The sequence below is a fragment of the Numida meleagris genome, chromosome 10 (genome assembly GCF_002078875.1).
Source record: "Numida meleagris isolate 19003 breed g44 Domestic line chromosome 10, NumMel1.0, whole genome shotgun sequence".
NCBI lineage: Eukaryota > Metazoa > Chordata > Aves > Galliformes > Numididae > Numida > Numida meleagris.
This window is the reverse complement of record NC_034418.1, coordinates 1,180,998-1,208,426: the sequence shown is the minus strand read 5'-3', so window position 1 is coordinate 1,208,426 and position 27,429 is coordinate 1,180,998. Positions and strand designations below refer to the sequence as shown.

Below are 27,429 nucleotides of genomic sequence, written 5' to 3'. Positions count from 1 at the left end.
AGGTCAGGCTGGAGGCTCCCTAGGGAAGCAGCCTGTGGCAGAGAAATACTGTGGAAATTTAAGGTCATATTTTGGTAGCGTCCCACCTGGCTGGCGTCACTCTTTCCACCAGCGTGGGGCTGTAGCTTCAACTTTAACTCTTTTTTTCTTTCCGCACAAGCTCCATTCAAACGGGGGAAATAGAGCAGCACGGAGCTGTTTTCATGCTGCAAAGCCCCGCTCCCTCTGCTTTGCAGTTCATCAGAGCAGCTCACGAATTTTGCAGGACAGAGCTGGGGCTGGCGTTCCCGCAGGGCTTCACCCATGCCAAGAGCCCGGAAATGTGCGGAGAGGGAGCAGTGTGCTTCTTGCTGCCAGACACCGATCATTTCTCTTGGCCTCGGTTTCTGATTTATTTATGTGAACTTAATGACACCCGAGCAAGGAGCCCGGGAAGGCATCGGATCAAACGCAGGCTGACTTCATGGGGCTAAAAAAAGTCTCAAGCTTCCCATCATCAGCCACGTTACCCATTGGAGCGGTGCTTACCAGCGGGACCCACTGAATCCTGCAGGAAAGGAGGTCGCTCCCGAGCACCCATCAAGGCCAAAACCGTGTGACGTGGTGCTGCGTTCCAGTGGAACGGCCACAAAGGAGAGGTTTCATTGCTTCCCTTGGAAGTGGTCGAAGTTATCACCTGATGACCAAAGTCAGCGCAGTCTGTTTGCCTTCAGAAAGGCTGATCTTGTCTTTTCTGATCTTTCAGGGAGGTGGTGGAGCCCCTGGAGCTGCTCGAGAACCTGGAGATGTGGCTCCGAGGGACGTGGGCGGTGGGCATGGTGGGGGAGAGTCAATGGTTAGACTAGACAATCTTAGAGGTCTTTCCAACCTTAGTGGTTCTGTGATTCAGGCTTTGAGATATATCTGAGTTTGTCTGAAACCTCCATTTTTCCTTGTCTTTTGTAACCCCCATTGCAGTGGGGAAGCCCCCTCACCCCCACCCTCCTGAGGCCCTTTTCCCTATGGAAGCTGCAGAGCTAGGTCGCTCAGAAGCACCTCATAGCCCAGGGATGTGACTTCTGCCTTAGGGGAGTCTTGGGTCTGCTTGAGCATGGGAAAGGAAAGTGCCAAAAATGAGCTTCCATAAAGAGAAGATAAATTAACGAGGACCAAGACCGCTGGTGTCAGCAGGTACAGAACCACTTGTACCAGTGGGCAGGAATTGGAGGACTCTGTGTTCCTTATGGGTCCCTTCCAACTCGGGATATTCTGTGGTTCTATGGCTCCACGTATCCTTCATCATGTTCCTCCTGCCCTGAAGACTTTGCCCTCTCTTTGCTTCCTTCCTCAACCACCAGCAAGTCCTCCTGGTTCCCTTGGGATGACAATGACAGACTGCAGATTTGCTTTTGCCATCCCATATTCTTTCCTGAGCCAAGGGGAAGGAACACGTGGAAAGGGGAAAAAAGGCTCTGGGGCTGCAAGCTTAGTGCTGGGACCTCGATAAATGCAAGTGACATAAATGCTGGCTCAGACACCTTCTGCCTGCTGGCTCCTCTGCTGCTAGGGAGTTACACGCTGGCTGCGAAGTGGCTCTCTGGTCCTGGTGTGGAGCCAGCCTCGGAGCAAACGTTTGGCCAGAGCCAGTTCATTAGCACAGGGGATGCGGCGGCAAGCCCTTCATGTAGGCTGTGTCTCTTCACATTGCTGAAGGCAGCCCTGCTGCTAACGTTTTGAGCTCTCTGCTGCCCCAGCAGCCTGTGACGCCGCATCAGGCTTCACTGGTCAGCCTGACCCTGCTGGCCCAACCAGTTTTCCACCCACCCAGTCATCCTGTTCTCTGCATCTCCTGGAGGAAACCACGCTGAAGCTGCACTAAAGTCCAGGTGAGACAGAGTCATAGATTCATTAAGGTTGGAAAAGACCACTATGATCATCTAGTCCAATGATGGACCCTACCTACCCCTGTTCTCCCCTTGGCTACCCACCACTTCGCTGTCAAAGGCCATGGGGTTGTTCAGGCGTGGTTTGCCCTTGGTGGCCATTCTCTATCAGCTGTGTGTCCTCCATGTGCCCAGAAATACCTCCCAGGAGCATTTGCCCCACCACCTTCTCAGGGACTGAAAGGCTGCTCACCAGGTCCTCCTCCTTACCCTATCTAAGGTGGGACACAACACTTACCTCTTTACATCTGCTACCCCCCCGCTCTCCAGGACCTTTCCCAAATGTTATGTGGGGGCCTCGTGTCGATGTTGGCCAGCCCCTCCTTGCCATGTTGACCACCCCACTGACAAACACACTCTCACCCCACCACGTTGGGTGGATCCCATCAACCATCCTCCCTCCTCACAGAGGGCTTCGTGGCCATGGGAACCCAGGTGCAACTCTTGGCACCAACCTTCTCTGAAGACACGAGTGATCTCTTGCTCATCCTTTGTCTTGCTTGTGTCTTGGTGTGTCAACCAGAGCACACCTGGGGTGAGGCCACCACCGCAGCCCTTGGGACTCAGCAGCCACCCCAAGCTCTGCCCCAGCTGCAGGCCCCGGTGTCCCCCCGGAGTCCCTTTGAAATGCAGAACATGGGCAACACCACAAGCCTGCTCCCAGCTCTTTAGGTTGACCCCGCCGGGTCTTTGCCAGCTTTGCTTGCCTGGGGGCTGGCTTGGCAGGAGTGGGCTGCTGGTGCTGCCCAGCCCGGCGGAGCGGTCCTTCCATGTGCCCATTGCATCCTCACCATTTGTAGGCCATGTGGTTGGGTCTTGATTTCCCAAAAGCACATCAGATCCTTGGGCCAATGACCAAGCGTTTAGGGTTTGGGGCAAACACAGCCTTTCTGCCCTTCAGGGAGAGGTTGTGATCAGATCAATGCATTAATGTGCTTTTCAGTACACCGGGGACACCTCCCCAGTGTTCCCATTATCTCCAGGGGTCCTGCAGCCCCTCACAGAGCTGCCCTGACATGGGCATCCCCGTTGCTCCCCACCAGCTTCTGTCCTGGGTCAGCCCCACAGACCTGGCTGCTTGCCTCATTGCAAAATGTCCTTCCTTGTCACGTCCTCCATGTGCAGATGGACAGGGGCAGGGGTAGCACTTGGTGCTGACCCTCAGGGACGTGGTTCAGCCCAGCCCCGGGCATTTTGCATCTCCTTTTTGCAGTTGGGCAATGGTGTCAGCAAAGGAGTAAGGACCCTGGACAGGGAGCACAGACAAGCCCGGCAATCTCTGTATGAGATCCACAAAGTGGGGGATGACACCCGCAGCCCATTCCTGTGCCAGGGAGCGATGCCAGCGCCAGCCAAGGGGCAGCCCTCCAGCCTCCTGCCTTTACAAAGCGAGACGCAGAGGGACGTGAGCTGGCAGGGAGCCGAGCCACGAGCAGCTCCGGCAGCGCTGAGAGCACAACCCCGGTGCTTGGGCAGTGCAGACACTGCGGGCGTTGGGGTGGCAGCGCCCAGCCCCAAGCACCACCCCAGCCCAAGCGCGGCTGCTTCCCAGGGATGGTTACCAGGAGCCCGCGGTGTGTTTGGTTGCAAACAGAGCGGGGGCCGGAGCCAGGCTCTGTGTTTGTGCCTGCGGTTGCTCAGGCAACTCGGGGCCAGCCAGGAAGCGAGCCCTGGGGCTGGCCAAGACGGACAGAGGGATGGACAGACAGACGGAACCAGAAGCGAGGCGTCAGTGCGGAGGGGGCTTTATTGCAGGGTGACAGCGCGGGGCTGCAGCTTCCTTTGGTTCGGGCTCCTTGGGGGCAGCAGGCGCCCACGTGGGCGCAGAGCAGGGGGCTCAGGGACCTTTGGTGGTGGTTGGGACCCCATCCCAGGGGCAGCACTGGGTGACGGGACCCACGGCAAGTGGCATCCCAATGGGGCGATGGGAAGGCTGCGGTGCCAGGGGTGGGGAGGACGGGCTGCGGTCCCGCAGGGACTGAGGTAGGGACGGCCGAGGTGCCGGCGGGGCACCCCGTGGAGCAGCGCTGCAGGGGCAGGGGGTGATGCACGAAGGACGGACGCGGCGCTGAGAAGGAGCCCGGCCGCTCGCCCGTCGCATCCGACATCCCGCCAGCGTGGGGCCGGCCCCGGTGCGGCCTCCCAGGCCCTGCGGCCATGTCCCGAGGCCGACGTGACCGAAGGCGGTGGGCGCGTGGGGCAGTCCCTACTTTTTCACTTTGGCATCGTAGGTGCCCGCGTTCTTGTAGGCGCTGACGTAGCCGCTGTTGTCCACGATGTTCTCCCGCCCGCTCTTCCCCTTGCCCTTGCCCGTCTCGTCGAAGCGCTCCTTGTGCGACCCCGTGTACTTGGAGGTGTCCGTCAGCCGCTCCACGGCGCCCACGTTCTTGGCTTTCTGCAGGGGGACATGGGCGCAGCGGGTCAGCCAGCAGCCTGACCCCGTGCCAGTTCCCAGCGCCCAGCGGGAGCCCAAACCCAAAGCCGAGCAGAGCCCCATCCTCACCCCCCGCCCCCGGCTCTCACCGTGACGCCCACGTTAATGGGCTCCTTCCCGGCCACCAGCTGGCAGATGGCCTCGTACGCCTCCTCCTTGCTCTTGTCCTTAAAGCGCTTCGGGGCCAGCTCCTCCAGGGCCTTCTTGAACTCCTCGTAGTTGATGACGCGGGCTGTCTTCCCTCTGCAAGCACCAACACCGTGTATGCTGTGAGCATCACCTTGTGCTGGTCCGAGCTGCACTGCGAGGACCCAAATGCAACCCCAACCTGGGGTTCCTCGGCCACCTCCAAAACGCAGCGGGGCTGCACAGGTCAGGCTGGATGGGCTCGGGGAGCTTTGCAGCCCCATGATGTTACAGCTCTCTGTGCCCACACCTCCCTGGGGATTTGGGTGCTGGTGGTGGGAGGGGATGCGTGTCTGTCAGCGCTGCTCCTGACCTCTCCCCACCGCCCAGTTTGGCACAGAACTGCTGCACCATGTCCTTCCCCATTGGCATCACCCTGGTGCCCAAAGTCACTTGGTTCCAGCTGGGAACAGGAGACCCCAGGCAGCAGTGCAGGGGGAGCAGCATCCCCACCCACCATCACCTCTGCACCCTGGTGCAGCATTGGCTGTCACCACACCCGTGGGGACCACGAAAGCAGCCCCAGTGCCCGAGCTCAGAGCCCTCCCCGAGCTCAGGGCTGTGCCAGGTCCCATTGTCCAGCCCCGGGCATCCTCCTGTTGCTGGATGGGAAGCTGGGTTCCCATCTTATCTGCGCATGACATCAAAATCTGAGCTTCACATCCTGCAGATTTGCACTGATTGTTATCGGCACCCGCTGCACCACGATGCACGCAGCACGGGGGTGCACGGGAGACCCCAGCCCACGTCACTTACTTCACCTTGGAGAAGACAATGTCCACGTCGGTGCCGGTGACGCTTTTGCCGTCGATGACTTTGCAGTCCTTGCACAGCTTGGCCCAGTTCTTCCCATTCATCTCCTGCCCCGTGGCCTTGGTGTCGCCGTAGATGGCGAACTTGCGGAAGCTCTCCTCCAGCGATGCCATCTCAGCGCTCCCCGCCATGGGGCCGAGGGACGGGGTGGGGGCAGAGGGGCCCCGTCACCACCTGGACGCTGCCTTCAGCTTCCGACGCCGACCGCTGAGAGGTGCCTTAGGGAACGGCGGCTTCGGGGCGAGAGATGCGAGCGCATCAGCCCACCCCCAGCCTGGCCACCGCCCACCCGCATCTCAGCCCCGTGCCCATCGCCAGCGCAGCATCCCCCCCGTTGCCTAGCGACCGTGGCTAAGGGCAGGGCCGCGTTGCCTAGCGACCGTCGGTAGGGCTGGGAGGCGCGGCCCCGGGGGGAGACACCGGGGGATGAGGACCCCTAAGGGGGGCTCGGGACCCTCGGAGCCGTCCCGACCCCGCGGGGCCCCGCGCTGCCCGGAGCCCCCTCCCGCTCCCCGCTCGCTCCCGGTGCCGGTCCCGCTCTCACCTCCCGGTGCCGCTCTCTGGGCGCGGCCGCCGCCGCCGCCGCTGTTTAAGGCCCCGCGCTGGCGCCGCGCCGGCCCCCGGCTGCGGGAGGGGCTGCGGGACGGGACACGGGGCCGCCCCCTCCCGCCCTGCCCCGGCCGACGAGCGGTGTCCGCGGGTGGAGCCGGGACGGGATGGGTGCGGGGGGTCCCGGCTCAGCTGCGGCACCCGGAGCCCCCTCCCGGCTCTACGAGAAGGGACCGGCAGCTCCATCCCCGCGCCCTCCCTCTGCCATCCCGTGCTCTCCGTCCTCCATCCTTTGTCCTTCCTCCTTCATCCTCCGTCCTCGCTCCTCCACTCCCACAAAACCACAGAACCACGAAGGCTGCAGAAGACCTCTCAGATCTCCAGGTCCAACCCCAGCCCACCCCACCGTGCCCACTGCCCACGTCCCTCAGTGCCACATCTCCACGGCTCTGGGACACCCCCAGGGATGGTGACTCCCCCCTGCCCTGGGGAGCTGTGCCAGTGCCTCACTGCTCTCTGGGAGCAGAATTGTCTCTAGCAAACAAACAGCCAGGCTCCTGGATGGAGGTTCACGGAGCCAGGCCGGGAGGCGAGAAGAAACTCTTGCAGAGTGGCAGCTAGGAGGAAGCTGGATTTTTCTTGTTATTTTCTGCATATTTTTTTTATCTCCTTGGAGACTAAGGGAAAAGCAGAAATGCCTCTATTGCAAAGCCGGGCACCCACCGAGCCCTCCTCCTCTGCCCGCCTTGTCCTGGTGTCGTAGGTTGGAGGTCACCTGGTCCAATGGAGCTGCCCAGAGCAGGGTGCCCTCGAGCACGTCTGCAACTGGAGATCCCCAGGGACTTCTGAATAGCCGCGAGGATGGAGCTCAGAAGAAGCTGGGTGGCCGAGGGGTGGCACATCTGTGGAGCTCAGAGAGTGGCAGGAGAAGGGCCCGGAGCCAAGCCGGCTGTGCTGCCCCATCGCCCTCCCACGGGCCGGGTTGAGCAGGTCAGGTTTCGGTTTCTAAGGGCTGGGGTTTGTTGTGCATTTGTTGTCACCATGACAGCCCTGTTGGGACGGAGCGCTCCAAAGCCAGGTCCCGGGCTGGCTCCTGCCGCTCCTCACGCAGCCCGGAAAAGGAAGGACAGGAGGAGGCCAGGAGGAGGCCGGAGCTGAGGCTGGAGCCAAGCAGGAGGTCCCACGGGCTGAGCACGGCTGCGGCTCGGTGCCCAGACCCCGGGGACCTTCCCCTTTCAAAGATGCTCATCCCGGACTCCCAGCTCACAGCGAGCCGGGTGCCAGCGTGCATCCCACACTGGGGTCACCCATCGGGCGCCCAGCTCAGAGCACGCACCAAGCAGGGACACGCTCCCTCCGCGCCCCATCCTCCTCCCACGGGCTCTGCCAGTTACCCCGGCCCGCCGGGGAGCACCGGGGTGGGATGAGGTTACGTGGGAACGCCGCTCCTATAGAGCAAGTTGCTACAAAACAGAGGGAAGTGTTTCGGAGGTTGTGCAATATGTATACGGTAACCCTGGCGACGGCGCGTCCAGAAGGCATTAGCGGAGCTTAGCTGTGTCTGACAGCAGCGGCCACGCACACGGGGTGTGCGGGCGTGCCCGGCCCCACTGCTCTGCCCCACGGTGTGAGGTTGGGGGGCAGAGGGGCCGCATCCTCCTCCTCCTCCTCCGCCCGGGGCGAAGGGTCCCCCCATCTCTGTCGCATCACAGGCATTTCCCAAAAGAAGGTCACCCTGACTTCAAAGGGAAGACCAAGGCACCGCACGATGCCGGAAGATGAAAGCAAACGAGTCGACGGGGCCGTGATTTATAACCCGGCGCTGGGAAGGGCTGCAGAAAGCTGCCAGCATCCTGCCGCCGCGCCGCTCCTTCCTGCTACAAAGCTGCAGTGTCTCCTGGTGGAGACGGGCAGCCTGGGGCACCGCGTGCTGCCGCTGGGAGAGCCCGCTTTGGGAGGCAGCTCAGATGCTGAGCGACGCTTCCGGAGGTTCTCCTGGGCCACAGCAGCTCTCCCGGGAGCTGAGGGCATCCCACCATCACCATTTCCACTCTTTGGGAGCCCAGTCTGCATCCTTAATGCCCAGCGCACCCAGGTCAGACCCCATGCACGCGCACGGTCCTGCTGCCGCCTGCCATGTGCAGAGCAGAGCCCATACGCAGCACTGGGAGCCCGTCCTGCCGGGGCTTGGCTAGCCCCACGGGTTGCAGCATTGGGCTTCCCAAAAAACCCACGGGCTTCCCAAAGGCAGCCCCCCTGAACGCCCATAGAGCCATCCCCACCCAAAGGGCAAAGCCTGGAGGGACACGGTGCTGGATGGCGGAGCTGGGCATCACTGACGAGTGGGGAGGAGGAGGGGGGTGTAAATGAACGGCTGCCAAAAAAGAAAGAAAGAGGAGACTACTTAGCAAAGGGCGTAGAAAACTTTATTGTGGACAGAGCTAATAAAGAGCTCCATACGTAACTTTGGGATTGGTTCTGCAGGGGTAGGAAAACACAGAGCTACACCTGCTGGAGATGAATGCCCCATGCTTTCCGAGTAATGGGACAGCCAGCCTCGGAAATCAGCCTAGGGCAGGGTGCAGTTCTGTTGGATGGCAGCAAACAGGGAGGAACAGCAGGGAGGGGTCCCCACCTGGGAGGGATGCCCACCCCAAGCGCACAGGACACTTGTCAGGAGCCATTCCCCACCCCACGGAGCTGCTCAGCAGGACAGCTCAGCCCTCTGTCCCTTCAGGAACCTCCAGGTCAGAGAGCCCAAGAGCATGGGGGACCAGCTCTGAGTAACACAACCCCCAGAAATGGCCCTGGGACAAGACGTGCTCCAGGGAAAGCAGCTGGATGCTCAGACATCCCTGCGCCCTTCCTGCCTGAGGGAGCCAGGCCAGCTGCTGGCACTCAGGGCACGCAGCCCTCCCGCATCACACCCAGGGGCTCTTTAGATACGGTGCAAGCGGCCAAGGAGGCAACCACAGCTCGGGGTGGAGGCCGCGGAGCTGGAGCCGTGCAGCTGTCAGGTGAGGAATCACGCCAGGCACACGGCTCCACTGCTATCCTGGGCTCTGGGGGGCTGGCTGCTAGGCAGATCTGGGCTTCCTGGCAGCCCTGGCCCCAGCGCTCAGCCAGGAATGCAAAGCAGGGCATGCTGCCCACGCGGGGCAGAGAAGCACAGGCTCCGCAGCCCACAGCACCCTCTGCTCTCACCACCAACACGGAGCAGTGACTCCAGGCATCGGCTCTGTGGCCCGGTGTCAAGTCTGGGATTTTTTGCAACACAGAGCATCCACGCTCGGGCTGTGGATTGGAACTGACTTGGCAAGCCCAGAAAATGCAAAGCTTTTGGGAGCTGCTGCATCCTCAGAAGTTTGTGATGAGAAAGCTGCACTGCGGGGCACTCCAGGCTGCTGGGAAGATGAAGTCGAGCAGGTCAAACCACACTGCTTCAGAGAGTACATGCTGGTGGACTCGGCTTGAAGGTGCACAGTGAAAAGTGGCATAGGGACAGAGCAACCCTGAGGTCACTCCCCGACTACCAGCTGAGGGCCCCTGGCATGATCCAAAGACTGACTGGGTGGAGGCAGGTGGAAAATAAAGAGTTTTCAGGGTACCACCAGCCAGCAGAGATGCAGCCCTGTTTCGTCCTACACCCTGAAACTTACTGCAGTGCCGGTCTGCAGAGCGTCGGGAGCGTACAGCCCTTTCCTAAGGAGATCACTCTATTTTAGTTCCCTCTGGAAACACGTCAAAGCAGCCACCTCAGGCAGCCATGAGCACTTCTCTATCTGGAAAGCCTGTTCCCCTTGACAAGGAGAGTGGAACCGGGCTCAGGGGCAGTCTGAGCTCAGGAGGAGGCAGCAGCCATAAAAACACGATGCAGCAGGGCTTTTGTTGCCTCTCAGCTAGGTGTGCTGGAAGATGGACAGCATCACGTACAGGGAGGCTGCTGTCACCAGAGAATGAGCTGCTGGAGTGAAAACCTTTGAAGAGAAACACACAAATAGAGAAAGAACCTCTTGCTTCATCCCAAAGGCTGTGGCTTTGGAAGGCTGATGGCTAGGGCACTGCAGTGTTTGTCCTTATGCCCTTTAAGAGCAGATCACGCCTGCCCAGATGCTGTTTGCTGGTGCATTTTCTGTGCTGCGGCTCAGAAGTGTTCCCACCAGGCTGAGGCTGAGAGGTGTGAGGTTCTCCGCTGCTCTTACTTACAAACACAGCAGGAGTCTTAGAAAAAAGTTCCAGATCTTGTTCCGCACGTCTGTCTTGCTGGCAGCTTTTCCTTTTCACCTTGTGCCCGGAATGCAGACTCTTCTCCTTGCAACGTTTGGGATGACGCGTGCTCACAGGACAGCGCCGAGCCCCGCTCGAGCTGTTTGTAGAAGGGCCGCGAAGGGCCGTGCTCCCGAGGCGAGTCCCAGCCACGGGGATCTCATCCATGGACTCAGCAGACTCAGAGTGATAGTCAGCGGGGGGCCCTGCTGCCTGCACGGGGCTGGTGCTGCCGGGGGGCACCGCGAGGCGGGGGCTGCAGGAAGAAGAAGGGGCAGGAGCTGCAGCTGGAAACTCTAGGGATGGAACGAAAGAGACAAGAAAGGCAAAGGAGAGAAAGATCCGTCAGCCCCACGGAGATGCCAGCTGACACGGCCGGTCTGTTAGCGTTACAAAAAGCACCACACTCCTTTTTGTGAAATTAAATATGACAACGTACGGAATTTTCCACCGAACAGTGGAAGAAGTCTGATCGTTTCAAAGCGTCTCCGAGCCCCACGAGGTGCTCACTCCCCCTTCTTAGGCCAGCTAACTTCCTGCCACCGCTGGGTTTCCCTGCCAGGGACAGCCACCAGCACACCCTGCTCCGTGCAGATTCCTTCTTGCACTTCAAGAAGTCAGGAAACACACGGCTTCGTCACCTCTGCTGTCAAAATCCTGGCTAACATAACCATGAGCGTATCCCTTCCTACAGCCACCCACACGCACTCAGGATCAGGGACCCCGTGATTTGTTCTTGAGTTCTTCAAGGCCCACTTGAATTTTCATTTTACATTTCACTCCCTGAACTCAACGTGAATTAACGTCTCCTCGTTTAGCCACGGATAAAAGCGAGGGAAATCCAGCCAGCTCCTTGCTACAGAACAGTGCTTGCTCAGCATTTTTCTTTCTTCTTTTCAGAGGGCCGGGGAACTCCTGCCTTCAGTGCTGCTGACACACTTGCTTAAGTAGCCTAATACTATTCATGAAGACCTAGTTTTCCCTCTTGCCTGACTAATTTTTCCTTTAAAAACAACAGCAGCCCATGGGACAGCTGCCACCACAACGGTTTTTGCTGTGCCTTCCTCCTCAGGAAAACAGAACTGAAATGAGCATCACTTCTATTTAATTGTGCTGCTGTAGTAATATCTTCAGCAGGATGATTAGGAGCAAGAAGAGCCCTCCTTCCCAGCTACCTTAGAACTAACAGTTCCAAGAAACAGCCATTTCAACCCATTTTCAGATTCAGAAGAGTTTTGCTCTTTACACGCTCTCTGCTTTGCTCCCCATTTCCTTTCCCTTTCCTTTTTCCCCCTTCCTTTATGCACTATTGCTCTCTGGTTCCTCCAGCTCTTTTCCCTTCCTGTGCCTCCTCCCAGTCAGTTCCCTTCTCCTCGTTCTGTTCCTTCTCCCTGTGTGCACTGCAGCTCCTGCTGGCAGCTGTCCTTTCTCTCCTACCACGTTTAAAGCTGTAATCCCTAATGCAGAGCAAGGAAAAGCTGGCATCACAACCCATTAGCTCTACACAACACAGCTGCTTCCAAGTGAAGTTCCTATCTGCTCTTCTCCAGGGAGTTTCCAACCCTTGTATTTTTTTTCTTGCCTCTACTTTCTAAAAGCAAGTTTGTGTTCATTCCTTCACATTTCAGTGAATTGCAAGAGTTACGAAGCAGAGAAGCTGAGTGACACACACTCACCTGGCTGGGGGCCTGGGAAAGAAGTCCAAGGTCCAGCGTGTGGTTTAGATCTGCTCCCCCTCGCCGAGGAAGAAGTCTTTAGCATCTTCTTTCTTCTTTTTTTCTGTCTCTGTGAAAGCAAGAAGCCAGAAAATCACATAGCACATGGTGTATTGAGAGAGAGATAGCTCTTGTCCGTGATACAAGTGTAGTGGAAAAGGATTTTTTCTTATCATCTGGATGTCAAAATTGATTAATGAGCAAAGAGGAAAGGAGAGCACCACGAGCTGCCACCAGAGGAAGCGGGGAAAGCAGCTGGATGCAGGTAAATGGATTTCAAAAAAGCAGAAAACTTCACTTTGGGCAGCTATTTCACTCACTAAAGCTTCATACCCCCACACACCGTATTTCTCTGGGCAGATGCTTTAAAATCTATGTCTGAATGCATGAGCTGTTGGATTTTGCTCTACAGAAGCACGCACAGCTTGTTACATAGACACAGCCTCTGAGCAGCACTGGAACGGCGAGATATTGTGCAGGCTCCACGTATGACAGCTGAGCTGCAAGTTTGGGAAGCAGCAGCAGAATGCATCTGCTCCCATGCAGGAGCTGAGGCAGGAGAGCATTGTGTGGATGCAGTGACCACAGGACACAGCCATCCCTGCACACGTGTGCTGAGGGCAGGACTAGGTAGGTGCAGTTTGCACCAGGGCGAGTCTGTCCTCATGCAACCTGATGAATCACCAGCAGAGAGCACAGCACGCAGCAGGACTCCTGCTTACCTGCAAAGGGGCTGCAAAGTGAAGAGACGGGAGGTCAGGAGAGGAGCTGCGTCCAGGATCAGCTTCATCATCGTGGGCATGGAGCTTTGAAAAGCTAAAGCACGCAGCAGATAGGTAAGACACTTCCCTCAGACACTGATGCCCACCCCTCTTGCACAGACCAGCTTCAGTCAGGCTGACTAAGGCAGCCCTTGCTTTGCACAGCACGCCCTGCATGACTGCAGGGTCGCTGGTCCTGCACAACTGTGCACAGAACACCAAGAGTTTCCCCTCCCTTCCCCAAGGACATGAGTTAATAGGCAAGGCTTAATTAAGAGACAAGGATGCCGTCTTCCCGTGACTGCTCGCCTCGTTTTATGAACTACGCTGATTCATATCGTGATTCATGGCTCCTGACAACCTGAAATCATATCAGGATAATGAGCTCAGTATAGGAATTGTGGACAAAACCCCCCAGAAGTTTAAGCTGGTTACAGAAGAAACCCCTTTTTGTGATGCAGTGGCTCTTAGCAGCAGGTATTATCAGTGTATTATCAGTACTCTGCACCATCACTTGGCTTCCACATGGAGCTGAAACTCGATTGTGAGAGAAAAGCCTTAAGGCCTGAGATTTTCAAACGTGGGGGTATAAATACTAAATGGCCACAAACACAACCTGGAATGTTGTTGTTTTTTTTTTTTCAGCCTGATTCCTTATAATTTACTTGAGAAAAAAACTCTAGGGAATCTGGAGATGGGCTAAGGCTGGATTTTCTGATGCAAAAGCAGACTGGGACGTAACGTTGAGCAGCTCACTCGACCACCTGATGAACTGAGACATAGCAGCAAAAATGCACAGGGTCAGAGCAAATTTCAGCAGAACCTCCTTGTACCTGGTAGACTTCAGCCTTAAGTTAGACCTCTTGCTAAGAACCCTGGCCTTGTTAGGATGTGAGCACACACAAGGCATGATGAGCAATGTCCAACCACCTCTCAAAGCCCCAGGAGCTGAGCGTTCTGTTTAATTCCAAGACGACCTCAGATACTCACTCAGTGTGACTTGCTGCTCCAGAGCTCTCTAAGCTAACAGGCTTCCACATTTCAGAGCTCTCTAAGCTAACAGGCTTTCACATTTCACATTTCACAGCTGCTCACAAGGCAGACCACCTCCTACAGAAATTTGCTGCAAGCTTAAGTGGAGCTCCCAGATCTATTTCAGGCAGCTTTAAAGTAATTTTATTGTAAAGCACAAGAGTTCTAGGAACGTTACTGTCCCAGAGGAGGGAGGCAAGTGCTCCTGCATGGATTTGCCCTCCTGAAACTCAGTGAATTTAGCATGTCTTGGTTGAAACACTGGTGCTCCTTCTGCTCCTAAGGTGACTTTAGGGACGATTTCCCATTCAGCACACATGCTGTGGGAGACTCACCATTTTTCTGCATTCACTGTTGAGAAGTCCTCTACTTGAACACCGGGGTCTGTACGGCCAGGGTTAGCTGAAACTAAGTCTGCTTCCTGGAACAGCCAAGCAAAAAGAATTAAGACAATTAAGAATTAATCTTGTTTTCAGAACAAGAGGGACACACAGGAGAAGGATTTTCACTACAGAGGTGTTTTCTTCCTCCCATATGCCAAGCATTTTGTCATTAGAGCTACCACAGCTGAAACCCAGCAAAGGATGTGGTACTACTCTGAATTTTCAAGTTGCATACCCTTATAAGCATAAAAGAAAGCTTAACAAATAAGCCTCCTAAATCCAAGTATCTGAATTACAGGAAAGGGCTCCTGGTTCTCCCCCAAAAGCACACAGATGGGGTGGACAGAAGACCAAGTGATGCAGGTCATGAAGCTTCAATCCATCTCAAAAAACCAGCAACCAAACAAAAAAAACCCAACCTGGGGCTAAGGGAACCTTGATGCTATGATCTTCCCAGCTGCACTTCAATATGAATAGTCAGCAGGACAACTTTCTCTGAGCATTTTAGCGTGCAGGGGCTACAGAGACACACATATTGTGAGGCAAAATGTAGGTGGGAAAGATGGGGGGGATTTCACTGCAATAGGCAGTAGCTTAAAGAACAAAAACCTTAAGCTCAGGACCTATTCATCTGAACAGCCTCATGAGCAGACCTGAGAAAACAAAGTCAAAGTTGGACATCCTACAGACGGGTCCCTGACAGACAGACCCAGGGCCTCTGCAGTTCACCATGGTCAAAGTCAGCCTGCAGAGGAGCAGCAGAATAGTGAGATGAAGTCTGGGATGATGCTGCCTCATGTAAGGCAATAAAATTGAAAGCCAACTGCAAAGAGCTGCAGAAGACTCGTGTAATCTTGAATTGCAGGCTGATACAACGGCACGTGAAAACGCCCAGTGCTGCAGAGATTCCAGAAGTTAGAAAGTACAAAGGGAGTACAAAGCCCCTGACACACGTTGCCAAATGCTGCCAGAGGACACTGGGGACAATGTCCCCAGCAACACAGCCAGCACACTGCCCTGCTCATCTTTGGCCAGCCTTCTTCCTATGCCAGCAGAGAAACTTCCCAAATTACTAGTTGCTTTCAAAAACCTTGGCATGGAGATCTGGAGTCTCTGTACTCATGTGATTGTAGATAAGAGAGCTGCCAAGCTGGAAAGAGTTCAGGCTTGTTGCATTTTGTAAAGTGCTCTTACTTTAATTGGTCTTACGGACGTGGAAAGAAATTTGCAATTGTTTTATAGGTGCTCGCATCACATTGAAGGGAATTGGTTCAGCAACGTTAAACATTAGAACTTTGAGGTTTGAGAATTATACTGCTGGGGGCTCACTAAGAAAAGCAAGGTTTATCCCAGTGCAGGATTCACAATCTGCAGATATTTCACCCTGAATTTGTAACTCAGATCATCAGTCGTCACTGCCTGAGCACCAAGTGTACATAAATTGTTCCTCAGAGCTCCTTGGAGACCAAATTCCTAACACTGACACACAAACCTCATGCACCTGAGTCACAAACGAAGGAGATCAGCCACAGCCTCGTGGCACTGTAAGCAGGGAGAGATGCAGGTCTTCCCTGCACAGCGTGCTGAAATGAGCTGCAGCAGGAGAGCTCCTTGAGAGACTGTGCACAGCAAGGGGAAATCATCAGGACTCAATATCCACAGCCTGGTATCAAAGGAGATTAACAAATGATGCATCTTGAGGATACCACGGGCAATGCTTTCCAAGCAGGCAACAGTAGAGCCTTTTAAAAATCCATTTCGTACATTCTGGCCTTTTAAATTATGTATAACCAAAGCAGCCGCACAGAGAAAGCAACCCATCAGAGCTGGCAAGCAGATACAAATGGAAGAAGGCTCCATCAGTAGAAAATGCAACATTCTGTCCGCATGACAGAAGTGCAGCACAGAGCCCCAGCATCCCCCAGCTCCCACACAACTGGCAGCTGGCAGCCTGATGGAGCAGCCCCTCCCCATCAGCTCTTTTGGGTTCAGCTCTTCCTCCTGCTGCAAGCAGACTGCTGACCCCACTTAAATGCCACTTCCCAAAGCTCTCTGCCACCTCACGACTGCTGGCCATGCTCTCCAATCCTTTAGCCTGCACGTAGCCAAAGACTTAACCAGCACCTTGGCTTAAAGAAGGCTTCAACAAAACGGGAAACGCATCCCTTCTTACTCTCCACAGTTAATCAACAGTTAAGACAAAATTGGGAAGAACACAATTTCTATTTGATGCTTGCAAGATCTTGGATCAGTTACAAAGGGCCTCTGTGCTCAAGCTGAAGGCTGTAGTCAACGCAGCTCACAAAAGGCGAGTCACTCGGTGTACTCCTGCTCCGGCGTATTTGTTTGTGTTTATCTCTGGTTGCTATGTGAGGAACAAGGAAAATCTGGGGGTTAACACTGCTCTTAACAATGTTACTGGGCATCTTCCAGTCCCTATTGTTCCCCAAGGTACTGACTGCAGCTCTGAAACACAGAGCTCCTTTTCATCCTGCTTCTGCAAGCCTCAAATGAACCATACTCACACTTGTCTCTAGGCAAGCACCCATGCAGACAGGAGGACATGGCTGTACAGCCACATCCCAAACGTAGGCACGCAGAGCTCACCTTGTTCAGGTACATTTTCAAGTAGCAATTAGAAGCTGGTAACCAGGAAATCATTAGCGCTATGGTTCATTATTGCTTTAATGACCGTGGTAGGCAAAGCTGTACGAGACGAAGTGCCAAACATCCTTGCTGTTATGGCAACCTGTGTTCAAACTGAAAGCTCAGAATTCCCAGCAGTGAACAAAAATGTATACGAAAAGCTGAGGTCTCCATACCACACTAAAAGGGAATCAGTTCATTTTCCCTCTTCCTTTGATAGGGAAATGCTATTAATGAGTCCAGAGAGACCCCAGGATCTCTTCACAGAAGACGTGGACCAAGCTTGGAATTAATTAGTTTCTTATGAAATGTAAAACTGGTTGTACAGCAGGACACTCACTTGCATAAAGCTAGACAGATTTACATGGGATTGCAGAATCCCAGAGTAATTTAGACTAGGAGGAACTTCTGGAAGTTTCTTAGCCAACCCCCCCCATCCAAACCAGTACAACTGTTGTTCAGTCAAATTTTGAGCACACCAGGGACAAATCTGTCCTGCAGCAAAATAAATTACACCAAACCTCCCAGTGAGAATATCAGTCTTATGTATTCCACTGCACAGTGCAGCAGGACTGAGGAGTCCTTTACAGCAATACAGATCAGCACTGTGGTAACCACAAGGACCTTATCACTGTGTAGACTCATCTCAAAGAAAAACAAAGCTCTCTGGGTCATTTGTGAACAGGGTTGGTGCTCTTTTCTTTTTCCAGGTAGTTAAACTAGCCCATACTAGCTGCCTGATGATTAACCTCAGTTTCTCCAGCCTTAGAACCTGTCTCATTTTCAGTCACGACCTACAGTACCACGCACATAAGCCAGCAAAATGCACACTGCCTCTGAAACAGATGGTCCTGTCCTTTCCAGAGACAGGACCTTCCCACTCTTCAGTCACCCTCTTTCGTGCTGACACAAGCAATTACATGACTGCTTGGTGAACCAAATGGGAGGGAGCTGGCCCGGCTAAACACTACCTCAACTATTTTTTTAATGAAGTTTCTTCTTACCCAGATGAGTTCCCCCACCCTGTTCACTGCATGACTGTAACAAACAGCTGCGTTGGCAAGGGAGAACAGATAGTCCAGGGCCCAGAACAAGTGGTGGAAGAAGAGAGTGGGTGGGATGGATTTGTTTGAAAACAGTACTAGCTAATGCCTGAAGTGCTCATCAAGTTACAGACCATAGGCTCTCACATCCTACTCGCATCTCTGCTCCTCAAAGGTACCTCAGAAGTCCTATCTGGAGCAGCTGCCTCCACAACTCGAAGCTTAGAAAACTGAAGCAAGCTCTACGCAGCCGATGAGTGAGGTTGTTCTATGGGAAATGGATTGTGAGTGCAGTGAGTACCTGACTGGGTAGCAGCTGGGAGGGACGAGGATCCGGCTGCTGGTCTGCTTCTTTGGCCTCTCGCTGGGCACGCTGCTGCAGGATGTACTCGTATGTAGTCAGTTTGTTCCACACTGGGAGGAAAGAAAGAGAGCAGCTGTCGGTGTGTGAAAGGCCGCTCCCAATTACACTGACAGCTCACAAACAGCCTGAAAAACATTTCAGTGGTAACTATAAACATGGGAAGACTGATACTCTAAGCCAAAAGCACCTTTGCACTGCTTATCTTACTCTGTCCTTTATTGTCATCAACACAGCACTTTCTCATCATCAGTGTTCAGTTAAATGTCTCATACGTGCGTGGTACTGCCTTTTATGCGGCAGAAATTCATTCAGCTCACTTCAGAGCACATCCATTATTCATGTGTGATATTTGAAAGATCTGCGTTGCATCGTGAGCAGCCAAAAGATAGGTCATACTAAAGATAGAAAAGAAAGTCAGCAGGTGGGTGCATCCCAGAAAGAAGACTGAGATAACTAATGTCCAGAACAGGGAGCACCAGATGCCCATTCATCTTGTGCCAAACAGACGTGCCCAAAGTTTATATTTGCCTGAGCTGATCTGCTCTTAACGTCCTACAGACACAAACACATCTGCTTCCATGAATGAGCAAAAGCATCTGACATTTCTGAACAGCCTGGTATCCTCAAGAGACTCCAAACATCATGGGGATTCAAAACCAAGGCGTTCCTCTCCTCATGACTCTGATGTCGTCGTATTTTTAGACCACAGAAGCCAGAAATGGATGCTGCAGTTTTTGACTGCAGCCTGGTAAGCATTATTCCTGCTTACAGTAGCATGTAGTTAAATCAGACACTCAGGATGTGGGACATCAAGACTAAAATCCCTACTGTGCCTGAATTAATTTGTACCAGTAGTATCTTACCCCTCAGAACCATGCCCTAGACACAAGGCTACCTCACAGGGAAGTGGGGGAGAGCAGAGGAGAAGGTGCCTCTCCTATTCAAGCAATGGCCTCATGAAGCAAAAAGAATCCAAGATGCATTTGGCCTGGAAGACTGACCATAAAAACAAATGCAAGTCTGCAGCCAAGTGATCAGAGAGTGTATTTAACAGAGACAGAGCAGGGTGCTGGCAAATGCTGGTAGGACTGCATCTGTATGCATTATTTAAGAAACAGAATGTTGCTTCAGAAGCAGAGGGTTACAAACCAACTGGGGGTTAGGATTCGTTGGTTTCTGAACGCTTAGCAGAGCAACTTTTGCAATATTTTTAAATGGTTATTTAGTCAGAAGCACTGCATTTGGCCGGACAACACTGCAGCATATAATGAGCAATACATAATTAAAAAAAAACCAAACACCTCTCTCCAAACTTCTGACGTGCCACGCTTCACTGAACGCCTCTACAACGGCATCTCGATCAGGATTTAATTTTGAACACATGGATCAACTGCTTTGAGGATAACCTAGTGTGACAGCAGCAAGTAATTAAAGCCAGGACAAAGATCACTGTGCTTGTAGCAAAGCCAGGTTCTAAGATTTTCATAGCTAAATCTGATTTAAGGGAGGTTTGTTTTCTTTAATGTGAAACTTAAGAGCAATACCAGCCACGGGGGTGCTATTTCCTTGCTGTTATTTAATTACTAAGAGTTTCATGAATCAATACTCATGAACAGTAATTAGGTCTCAATCGATAAATTGTATTTCCAGTCCCAAAAGGCGTTAGGTGGTTCATTCCCACACTGTCTACCTTAAAGTATTCAGGTGAGACTACTGACAACTACCTGTGTCAAATAACGTGAACTTTAAGGACATCATTGGTCTGTCTTCCTGAATCTCAGTTGTCAGAGTAATGCAGAACGTGTAACATACAAGATAGGCTTCGAGGTGGCAGTGCTGCTCCCTTTAAGCAAGGGCTTACACGTGGCATTTTTGCACTGCAGGGAGCACATCTCTAGCCAGCTTCAATAAGGTAGGGAACGTCAACCTCGTAAAATAATAACAGAAATCAACAGTAATTAAACACTGTTTCCACGTAAGGAGAAAATATTTTAAACTGGGTCAAAACTAAAAGGAGGACAAAAAATTCACACCCAGACAACAATAAAAAACCCAGAGCAGAACTGGGTCCTATGCACAGAACTGGGTTTTGGTCACACAGAACGTTTCTGTCTGCCAAGAGAAAGAGCAGCGTTATCCCAGGGAGGGAGCACCCTCTTGTGGAAGCTGTATGGGAGACAAGGTAACGTGCAGCTCAGCGCCGCACAGAACCCCATCTTTTGCAGCCAAAGGAAACACTCCTGGAGTTGCCCCAGCACTGCCATGCTTTTTAGTCTTTCTGCAGTGGTAGATCAGCCTTTGAAATCTCCAGGCATCACCAGATAGAATTCAACTTGTAACTACGCCAAGAAAGCAAAATCACGGACTGTGACCACATCTGGAACCGCGCTGCTCTGCGCTGACCTCGTTTGTGTTGGCATCTGTGTCACTGTGACAGGCAACCTGACAACCCACCTGTAACCAGCACCTCCACCTCTCTTCCAGCACATCCCTTCTTCCCTAGTTTTGGCCCCACTGACTACTGCAAGTGCAAGATCTTCTCTCATCATGACTTACAGAATGCAAATTGCACAGGCTCCACTCTAGACAATGACTGAAAAGAAAAAGGTATTTGATGACCATCTGCACTTCCACACAAAACTGTCCCCCACGATGCAGCACCAAGCAGGAGATCTAATGAGGAGCTCTTCTGAAAGCTTCTCCCTCTGAGTTTCACAAGCCATTTTGTACATACAGTTTGCACATACAGTTTTGTACATACAGTACAACTTCCACAATGGGATCTGATCTGGAAGTTGAGCCTCTCACTAGAAAATGAGTCCAGAGAAACAGGATCTCCTGTATCACAGAAGCACTGGTTCTATAGAATGGCACTGCACACGTGAGTGCAGCTTGCTCACATCACGTTGTGTTTCAGCTGGTAAGCCCTACAGCACCAAATTGGTACAGAACCAGCTGGGATGCACTATCTATCTAAAACCACAGGAAATGTGACCCAGATAAGCTTCTTGCAGACTATATAAAATGATATGCATTTTTAGATAAAGCCTCTCACTGTTATATTAGCCAAGAACAATTCAGTTACAATTCCTCTTTCATTTCTTCCATTTGAGATGCCATCATTTAAGCTTCAGGACTGACCTGCAGCTGTCCAAACACCACCCAAGACATTCTGGAAATGGCTACTGATGTAGTTCAACAAGTGAACTCTACGTTTATCTGGATTCTAAAGTTTTGTATCATTTCTAGGATTCAGCCCTGAATGAAGGAAATTGTGTCGATGGGTGGTGGCCTTCCTAGAAACTTCAGAGATAATGATTTTAAAATGCTTCTGAGAAATCTGACTCAGGTTGGAAAGGGCTTCTCACTGGCTCCAATCCACCCTTTGCAAAGACACAAAATGGATAATGTTAAACCCCCTGCTTTCTACCTCTTCAATGATAATCTTGTAAGTTTGTAACACAGATGAACAAACAATGAAGGCAGAGCAAGCAGCAGCTAAAGGAAAACAAAATGGGGATGCAGATGACAGGAACATAATACTTACTGAGATAGATGTGAAAGGTCAAGAGGTGGCCTAGCAGGCTCACAGTCACCAGGCTCAGTAGAATAAAAGTCCCAGCTGAGAACAAAATGGCAGGTGCCCGGGTCTCAACAGGAACAGCAGGCAGAAACACAAACCAGACATCGGTGTGGTTCTTCAGACCTGTAAAACAAAAGCAGCAGGAGGTCTGTAGACTGCCCACGTAGTAAGTATCTCTAACTCAACTTTACAGCTGGAAATATTTGTAACTCGAAATGGGCTGCAGGCCCATTATGCACGTGGGGCTTAAGAAACTTTGTGCCTGCAGGGCCTTTTTAGGAAGAGCAGTTTAGTGGGTGCAAGAAGGAAACATTCCATCAGCTGAGCAGACAACTTGTAGAACTGAGGGATTAAGGAATGGGAGCTCCTCCTCAGTGGGAGAATCCAATCTCACACGCTGGCTCACAAGATGTGCTGGCTGAGCCACAGCACGCACTGCTGTTACCTTCATAGCGATGGTCAGAACGAAGCATCGTGGGGTTAAGGAAGAACTCGACAAAGACGTAGAAAGCAACGAGCAGCAGAAGCCCAAGGCCCAGGATGGCAGACACCACGCTATTCAAAAAGAACCTGCCAAAAAAAGCGACAACTCTGAGGGGCTTCAAGAACGTCACAGACAGAATTCAAGAAACAGATACATATAGCTACCCCAAATTGCTGTGGTACTTTCATAGATGCTGGACAAGAGTCTTGTTTCATACTCTGACAGGAACTGTGACCCTTTAAACAACTGTAGTTAGAAAGCAGTTAAGTGTACGTATGACAAAGAGCTCCCTGCACAAAATCTCACAGCAGCATATTGTGGCACTCAGCAGTAACAACTCTTTGCTCCACATGTGGTTGTAGTGCAGGAAAGTGAGCAGAGAAGCAAGAACCAGTGTGAGCCTTCTTATTCTTTACCTTAAACCTGGCACAGATTAGATTTGTGCGTGTGCTGCTGTAACTCCTGCCAATTGGCAAATCTTGGAGGGAAAGCAGGCAGTTTGGATTCAGAGATGGGAACAACAGCATGATCATGGACCTATTCCCACTCCAGTTATCACAAGCTTTAAGGACACCCACTTAACATCCCATTATGTTCTCCTAATACCAAATACGATGACCACGTTTTCTGTTTTCCCTTGTAGACATTTGACTACTAAGTGTAGGAATTTTATTCCTGGTTATGTGGATGTCACAGCAATGCTTGCATTTTCCACCTTGTTTTCTCACGACTGATTTTATTCAGCTGGGATCTAAAAGAAAAGTGGGGTTTTTTTTTGTGGCTGAGCGCAGATCAGACTGAGATGCAGGAGCATCCTGGGGAAGGGGGATGTTATTTAGGCAGCGATGTGTTCCTGCCACGGTGCCAAGCCCTTACCAGTAATTCCTCTCTCCCACACAGTTGTTGAGCCATTTGCAGTGGTGATCAAAGCCACTCACACACTTGTTGCAAGATCCACAGTGCTTCGATTTGGCACTCCTGCCAAAGAAAGGGTGGTGTTAGAGTGGCATGCCTTTACTTTCCTTTCCAGGGACACAAGTACAGGGGGTTACAGCAGCAGCAGAGAGCCTGGTAAACAACCATGAGAATATCTACAACAACAAGAATAATTAAACTCCCAAACGTATTGGCTATATTCACTGTTGTTGGACCATGATCCCAAACACTGCAAAGTTTGCCTTTTTAATGCACTGTGTGATTTCTAATTTGGAGATCGTTGCTTTCTTGTTTTAAACCCTTTAGCAATTCTACAAACCTTGATCTTACAACCTGCCCTCCAGGCATTCCTCCTATCACATTAGCATCTATCCAAACACAAGCACACACAAGTTACACATTGTTCTCAGCTACAATGCAGACATCCAGATAACAAAGAACAGCAGAGTCCTCTCCACAGGACATGAGAGCAATTGAATAAAACACAGAACCACGTTCACATTTGACAGTGGGCTCTTACCCAGCTCACTGAGCTGGGAATGAAGATTCACTGTCACTGCAGACCTAAGAGCTTCAGGAACTTGACTTCAATCTTACAGACTACCAGTAAAGTAGCGTCCAGTGGCCAAGTGCAGTGGTGAAGAAGAAAGATTAGTAGAAGGAAAAGAGAAGATACTTACACATTTACATCACAGACATGGCAATGATGGTTTTCAATGACATGTGCATGCTGATTACGATTGAAGGTGGCCAGAGGCCCTAGATAGTTTTTTTCTCGCACTTTTGCATCCGCAGGATCAATGGAGACTGCAGTAAGATGAACAACTAAATGGTAGATAAAACACACTCCTGGACACTGAAGTACACAGTTAAGGATTGTAGGAGTGATTTAATGCATATATTTTTATTCTTAATACACAAAGCCCACAGAGACAAGGAATATATGGATTGTAAATTACCACATAACTGATTACAGCACGTAAATCTGAGCTTCATTAACAGAGACGTTTGCCTGTCTCACTGTAACAAATATCCTCTACAAAAAAGATCATTGAATCTACAGGAACAACACTCCTCACAAAGTACTATTCTGCCTCGTGGAAATGTCCTCCCTCACACAGGAGTTTTTAAAGGTTACCTTTACTTACCAGAATCTGACCCTATGTGCAGCCTGATGGCGTAGGTTCACGCTTCTTAGTCCATACAGAATCTTTGGAAATTAACAGTCAGTTAAGGCCGTGCACATGCCCCTTCAATAGACCAAACTTCCAAAAAAGAGAGAACAAAAGTCACATCAAGGAACTGGTACTGAACAGCTTGCTTTCCTCTTCCTTACTCAGAATCCCAAGGAAGAGGATCACCCCTATCAAGTAGGGTCCTACAGAATTTACTGACAGACAGTATCCCGGACATGTCATCTGTATCTCAAAACAGAGATTACCTGTTGGGATTCTTACTTCCAAAACACAGTCACAAGGCAGAGCAAATAAGTACTTTTGATCAAACCTCAAACGATTGCCAATATTTGGAAAGAATATAAAGCAGCAATGTTATGTGTCTGGAAAACCATTGCATGCGAGAGTTTGCTCCTCGGTGCACTGAAATAAATGGGCATACATGCAACAATTAACCTTGCAGTTTATTTGCTATGCAAACAGATATGCACATCATTGATCCTGTTAAAGTCTACGGAAAACACAGTAGTGTGGTGAGGGGAAAAAAAAAAAAAAAAAGAGGCACTTGCACTGTACCAACTGGTAGTAAAGCTTTGGGACATGTTGGCTTGATCAATTAGAATGACTTCAGATTGAGTTATGATGATATGTGGCAGACAAATTTACAAAGTTTGAGGCATGATAATAGCAAGGATTTCAGTAAGATGGGTAGATGAAAGGTTACTGTGAGCTGATGATATTATTAATGACAAAATCATGCAAGTTTAACTAAAACTATTAGCAAAAGCATCACAATCCCCAAAATATCAAAGGCTCTATGGACATACGAATTCCAGATGTAGAAATTCTGATAAGTGCATTCCTCAGGAACATCTTTTCAGAACTCTTCCCAAGATTCTGTCTGTAACATTTCTTGCTTATCTGGTTCTGCTAAGGAAGCTTTAAATATGAAGGGCAAAACAGGATGCTGCTGAAGGATTTTCTTCTTTCCAGTTACAGAACAATGTTAAATTTTCCCCTTGGTTTGCACTACAGTAAGACTGACAGTAATCCTGCTGGAGACACACAACCCCACACTCTGCAAACAGCAGTTCCCTGGTTTTCCTATGAGCAAAGGATACGATATAGCCAGCGGGCAGCCAGTGGAGGGGCAGGAGAGGAACCAGAATTCCAAAGCCAACCAGCGCAAAGAAGAGGTACAGCAGCCAGGTGATGATCTGGAAAGGGTGCAGAGGCCAGCTCCAGCCATTTCTTCGAGCACATTGGACTTCAGGACCAGCTTCACCCAAATTCTCTGGAGCTGTCTTATTAGGAGGTTTGTTGCAGATGTTCATCTGCAGAAAATTAAAAAAAAAAAAAAAGAGAGAGAGAAAAGAAAATATGTGATATAAAATAAATTGTGACTGAGTTCTGGTCCTGGATATATGCTCCAAGAAAGTTAGAGACTGGGATAAGGCATCTGAGGGAAGACTTCTCTCTGCAAAGAGGATTTGTCATCTATAGGAAGGAAAGGGGAAAAACAATTACACATTCTAAAAGCAAGCGTTGATGTCTGCATGAAACGACAACATGGCAAACTTTCAGCTAAGGGAAATGTGCAGGTTTTGCCAGTATTTTAATGGATCTAGGCCAAAATCAAGTAAAAAAAAGCATAGGTGGGCAGCCCAGATATGGAGTACGATACGTTCTGTTTTGGGAACATGTTCATTTCAGAAAGCTGTTCCAGGTGACGGCAGGACAAATGCTGCCACCTGTCTCAGATATGCCATGCTTTCCTTCCAGCTGGTGAGGGGAAGCGCAGTGAAAGCAGGTGGCCCCTCTGGAGCATGTGGGATGGAATCACAGCTTTAGCACTACGCAGCATTCAAGAAAACAGAGACGCCTTCGTCAGCAAAAAAGAAAGTGGAAAGACTAGAAACGGAACAAAAAGTGAGCAAGAAGAGGAAAAAGGAACTGCACACAACACAACTGTAAGGTCAACTGTTGCTAGAAGAACAAAACAGTTACATACACAGGGCACCCACATAGGAAGCTGCCAGATTACTGAGCTGTCCTACAGTGTCTGAGCTGCCAGTGTGAGAAAGCGAGATTTAATTGCAAAGACAAGTTATGAACCATAACCTGGGAAGTTCTTGATGTTGGTGTGTTCGCACTAGAGCTATGAGCTACAGATGCTATGTCAGTGTGTGTTGGACTGTTAGCTGCAGCTCTCTGCTCGCCACTGAGCCGGGATGCGCTTTGAGCAGAACCTGCCTTGCTAAAGGAATGCATCTGTTCCCCATTCTGTGGGACTGAGGGGCTGGGCTTCTCCCAGTCCCTTGGCACAGGTGCATGCAGAGAGGCAAGGAGCAGAGGCCTCTGGCTCACTTGCTGTAGTTTTGAAAACGGTTCCTAGTGCCAGAAAAATCCCAAAGGGCATGGACAGCAACCGTCAGAGCAAGCAGGACGGTTCACATCTTGCTACAACAAGATCTGCTTGCCTCAGTGCAAGCAAAGGGCTGGAAATTACTGTTGTAGAACCACAGCATTTCCTAAATTGGAAAGGACCCACGATGATCATTAAGTCCAGCTCCTGGCTCCGCACAGCAGCACCCAGCCAGGCGCTCCGTGGGGCTGCTCCCACCTCCAGCAGCACTCTTGTTAAAGCCTACACAGCCTCTGACCTGCCTAGATCTCTCCGCACGGCCTCACCATGCCCTCCTCCCAGCCGAGTACCGTCAGCAAACCTGATATTTTCTCACTAAGGAAAGCACGGCATGCACCGCGTTGCCAGACCGCTCAGGCGGAGAGCTGAGGGCTTACTCAGTCAGCGCTGCTCGGACGCCGGGGATCGACTCGGCGGCCGCAGGTCCCCACGCAGAGAGGTCCGGGGCCGGGGGAGGCAGCGGGATGGAGCCGGGCGCCCCGCGGATGCCGCCCGGCCCCTCGCCTTCTCGCCTAGAGAAGGGAGCGCGGCGGGTCAGGCCGCTGGGCCCATCGCCATGGCAACGGGCGGGCTACGGCGCGCCGCGAGGGCCAAAAAGAGTCGGGCGCGTTTCGCCGCAGCGCTCCGCCCGCCTTCTTCGCCTGGTTCTCTTCCCGCACCGTGCGCGGGGGGAGGCTGCGGAGCGGCCCTCCTGCTCGGCGGTGTGGTCACA

The 27,429-nt window shown here is 51.8% G+C and overlaps 2 protein-coding genes and 1 long non-coding RNA gene across 6 annotated transcripts; 1 reads left to right on the top strand and 2 right to left on the bottom strand.

Moving 5' to 3' along the window:
• TPPP3 (tubulin polymerization promoting protein family member 3) lies at positions 3,652-6,770 on the bottom strand. 2 transcript variants are annotated; one of them, XM_021408878.1, is made up of 4 exons: positions 6,628-6,770; positions 5,299-5,588; positions 4,446-4,599; positions 3,652-4,317 (listed from the first exon to the last, which is right to left on the bottom strand). In XM_021408878.1, exons 2-4 carry the CDS (start codon positions 5,484-5,486, stop codon positions 4,129-4,131), a joined length of 531 nt encoding a protein of 176 aa, XP_021264553.1. In that variant the 5' UTR covers positions 5,487-5,588; positions 6,628-6,770; the 3' UTR covers positions 3,652-4,128. The 2 variants fall into 2 exon arrangements, with proteins under 2 accessions (XP_021264553.1, XP_021264552.1); XM_021408877.1 differs by lacking the exon at positions 6,628-6,770 and adding an exon at positions 5,900-6,049.
• On the top strand, positions 6,791-8,368 carry LOC110404509. The gene is made up of 2 exons (XR_002442294.1): positions 6,791-6,894; positions 7,617-8,368. It is a non-coding gene; the product is annotated as an uncharacterized LOC110404509 (long non-coding RNA).
• Positions 8,309-27,307, bottom strand: ZDHHC1 (zinc finger DHHC-type containing 1). Of its 3 annotated transcripts, none has more exons than XM_021408875.1 (11): positions 27,095-27,307; positions 25,414-25,626; positions 24,266-24,327; positions 23,058-23,159; positions 22,143-22,267; positions 21,662-21,820; positions 18,052-18,164; positions 14,014-14,099; positions 12,608-12,701; positions 11,847-11,955; positions 8,309-10,466 (listed from the first exon to the last, which is right to left on the bottom strand). In XM_021408875.1, exons 2-11 carry the CDS (start codon positions 25,624-25,626, stop codon positions 9,958-9,960), a joined length of 1,572 nt encoding a protein of 523 aa, XP_021264550.1. In that variant the 5' UTR covers positions 27,095-27,307; the 3' UTR covers positions 8,309-9,957. The 3 variants fall into 3 exon arrangements, with proteins under 3 accessions (XP_021264550.1, XP_021264549.1, XP_021264551.1); XM_021408874.1 differs by lacking the exon at positions 24,266-24,327 and adding an exon at positions 23,798-23,973; XM_021408876.1 differs by lacking the exon at positions 24,266-24,327 and adding an exon at positions 23,798-23,973 and having other exon boundaries at positions 10,108-10,426.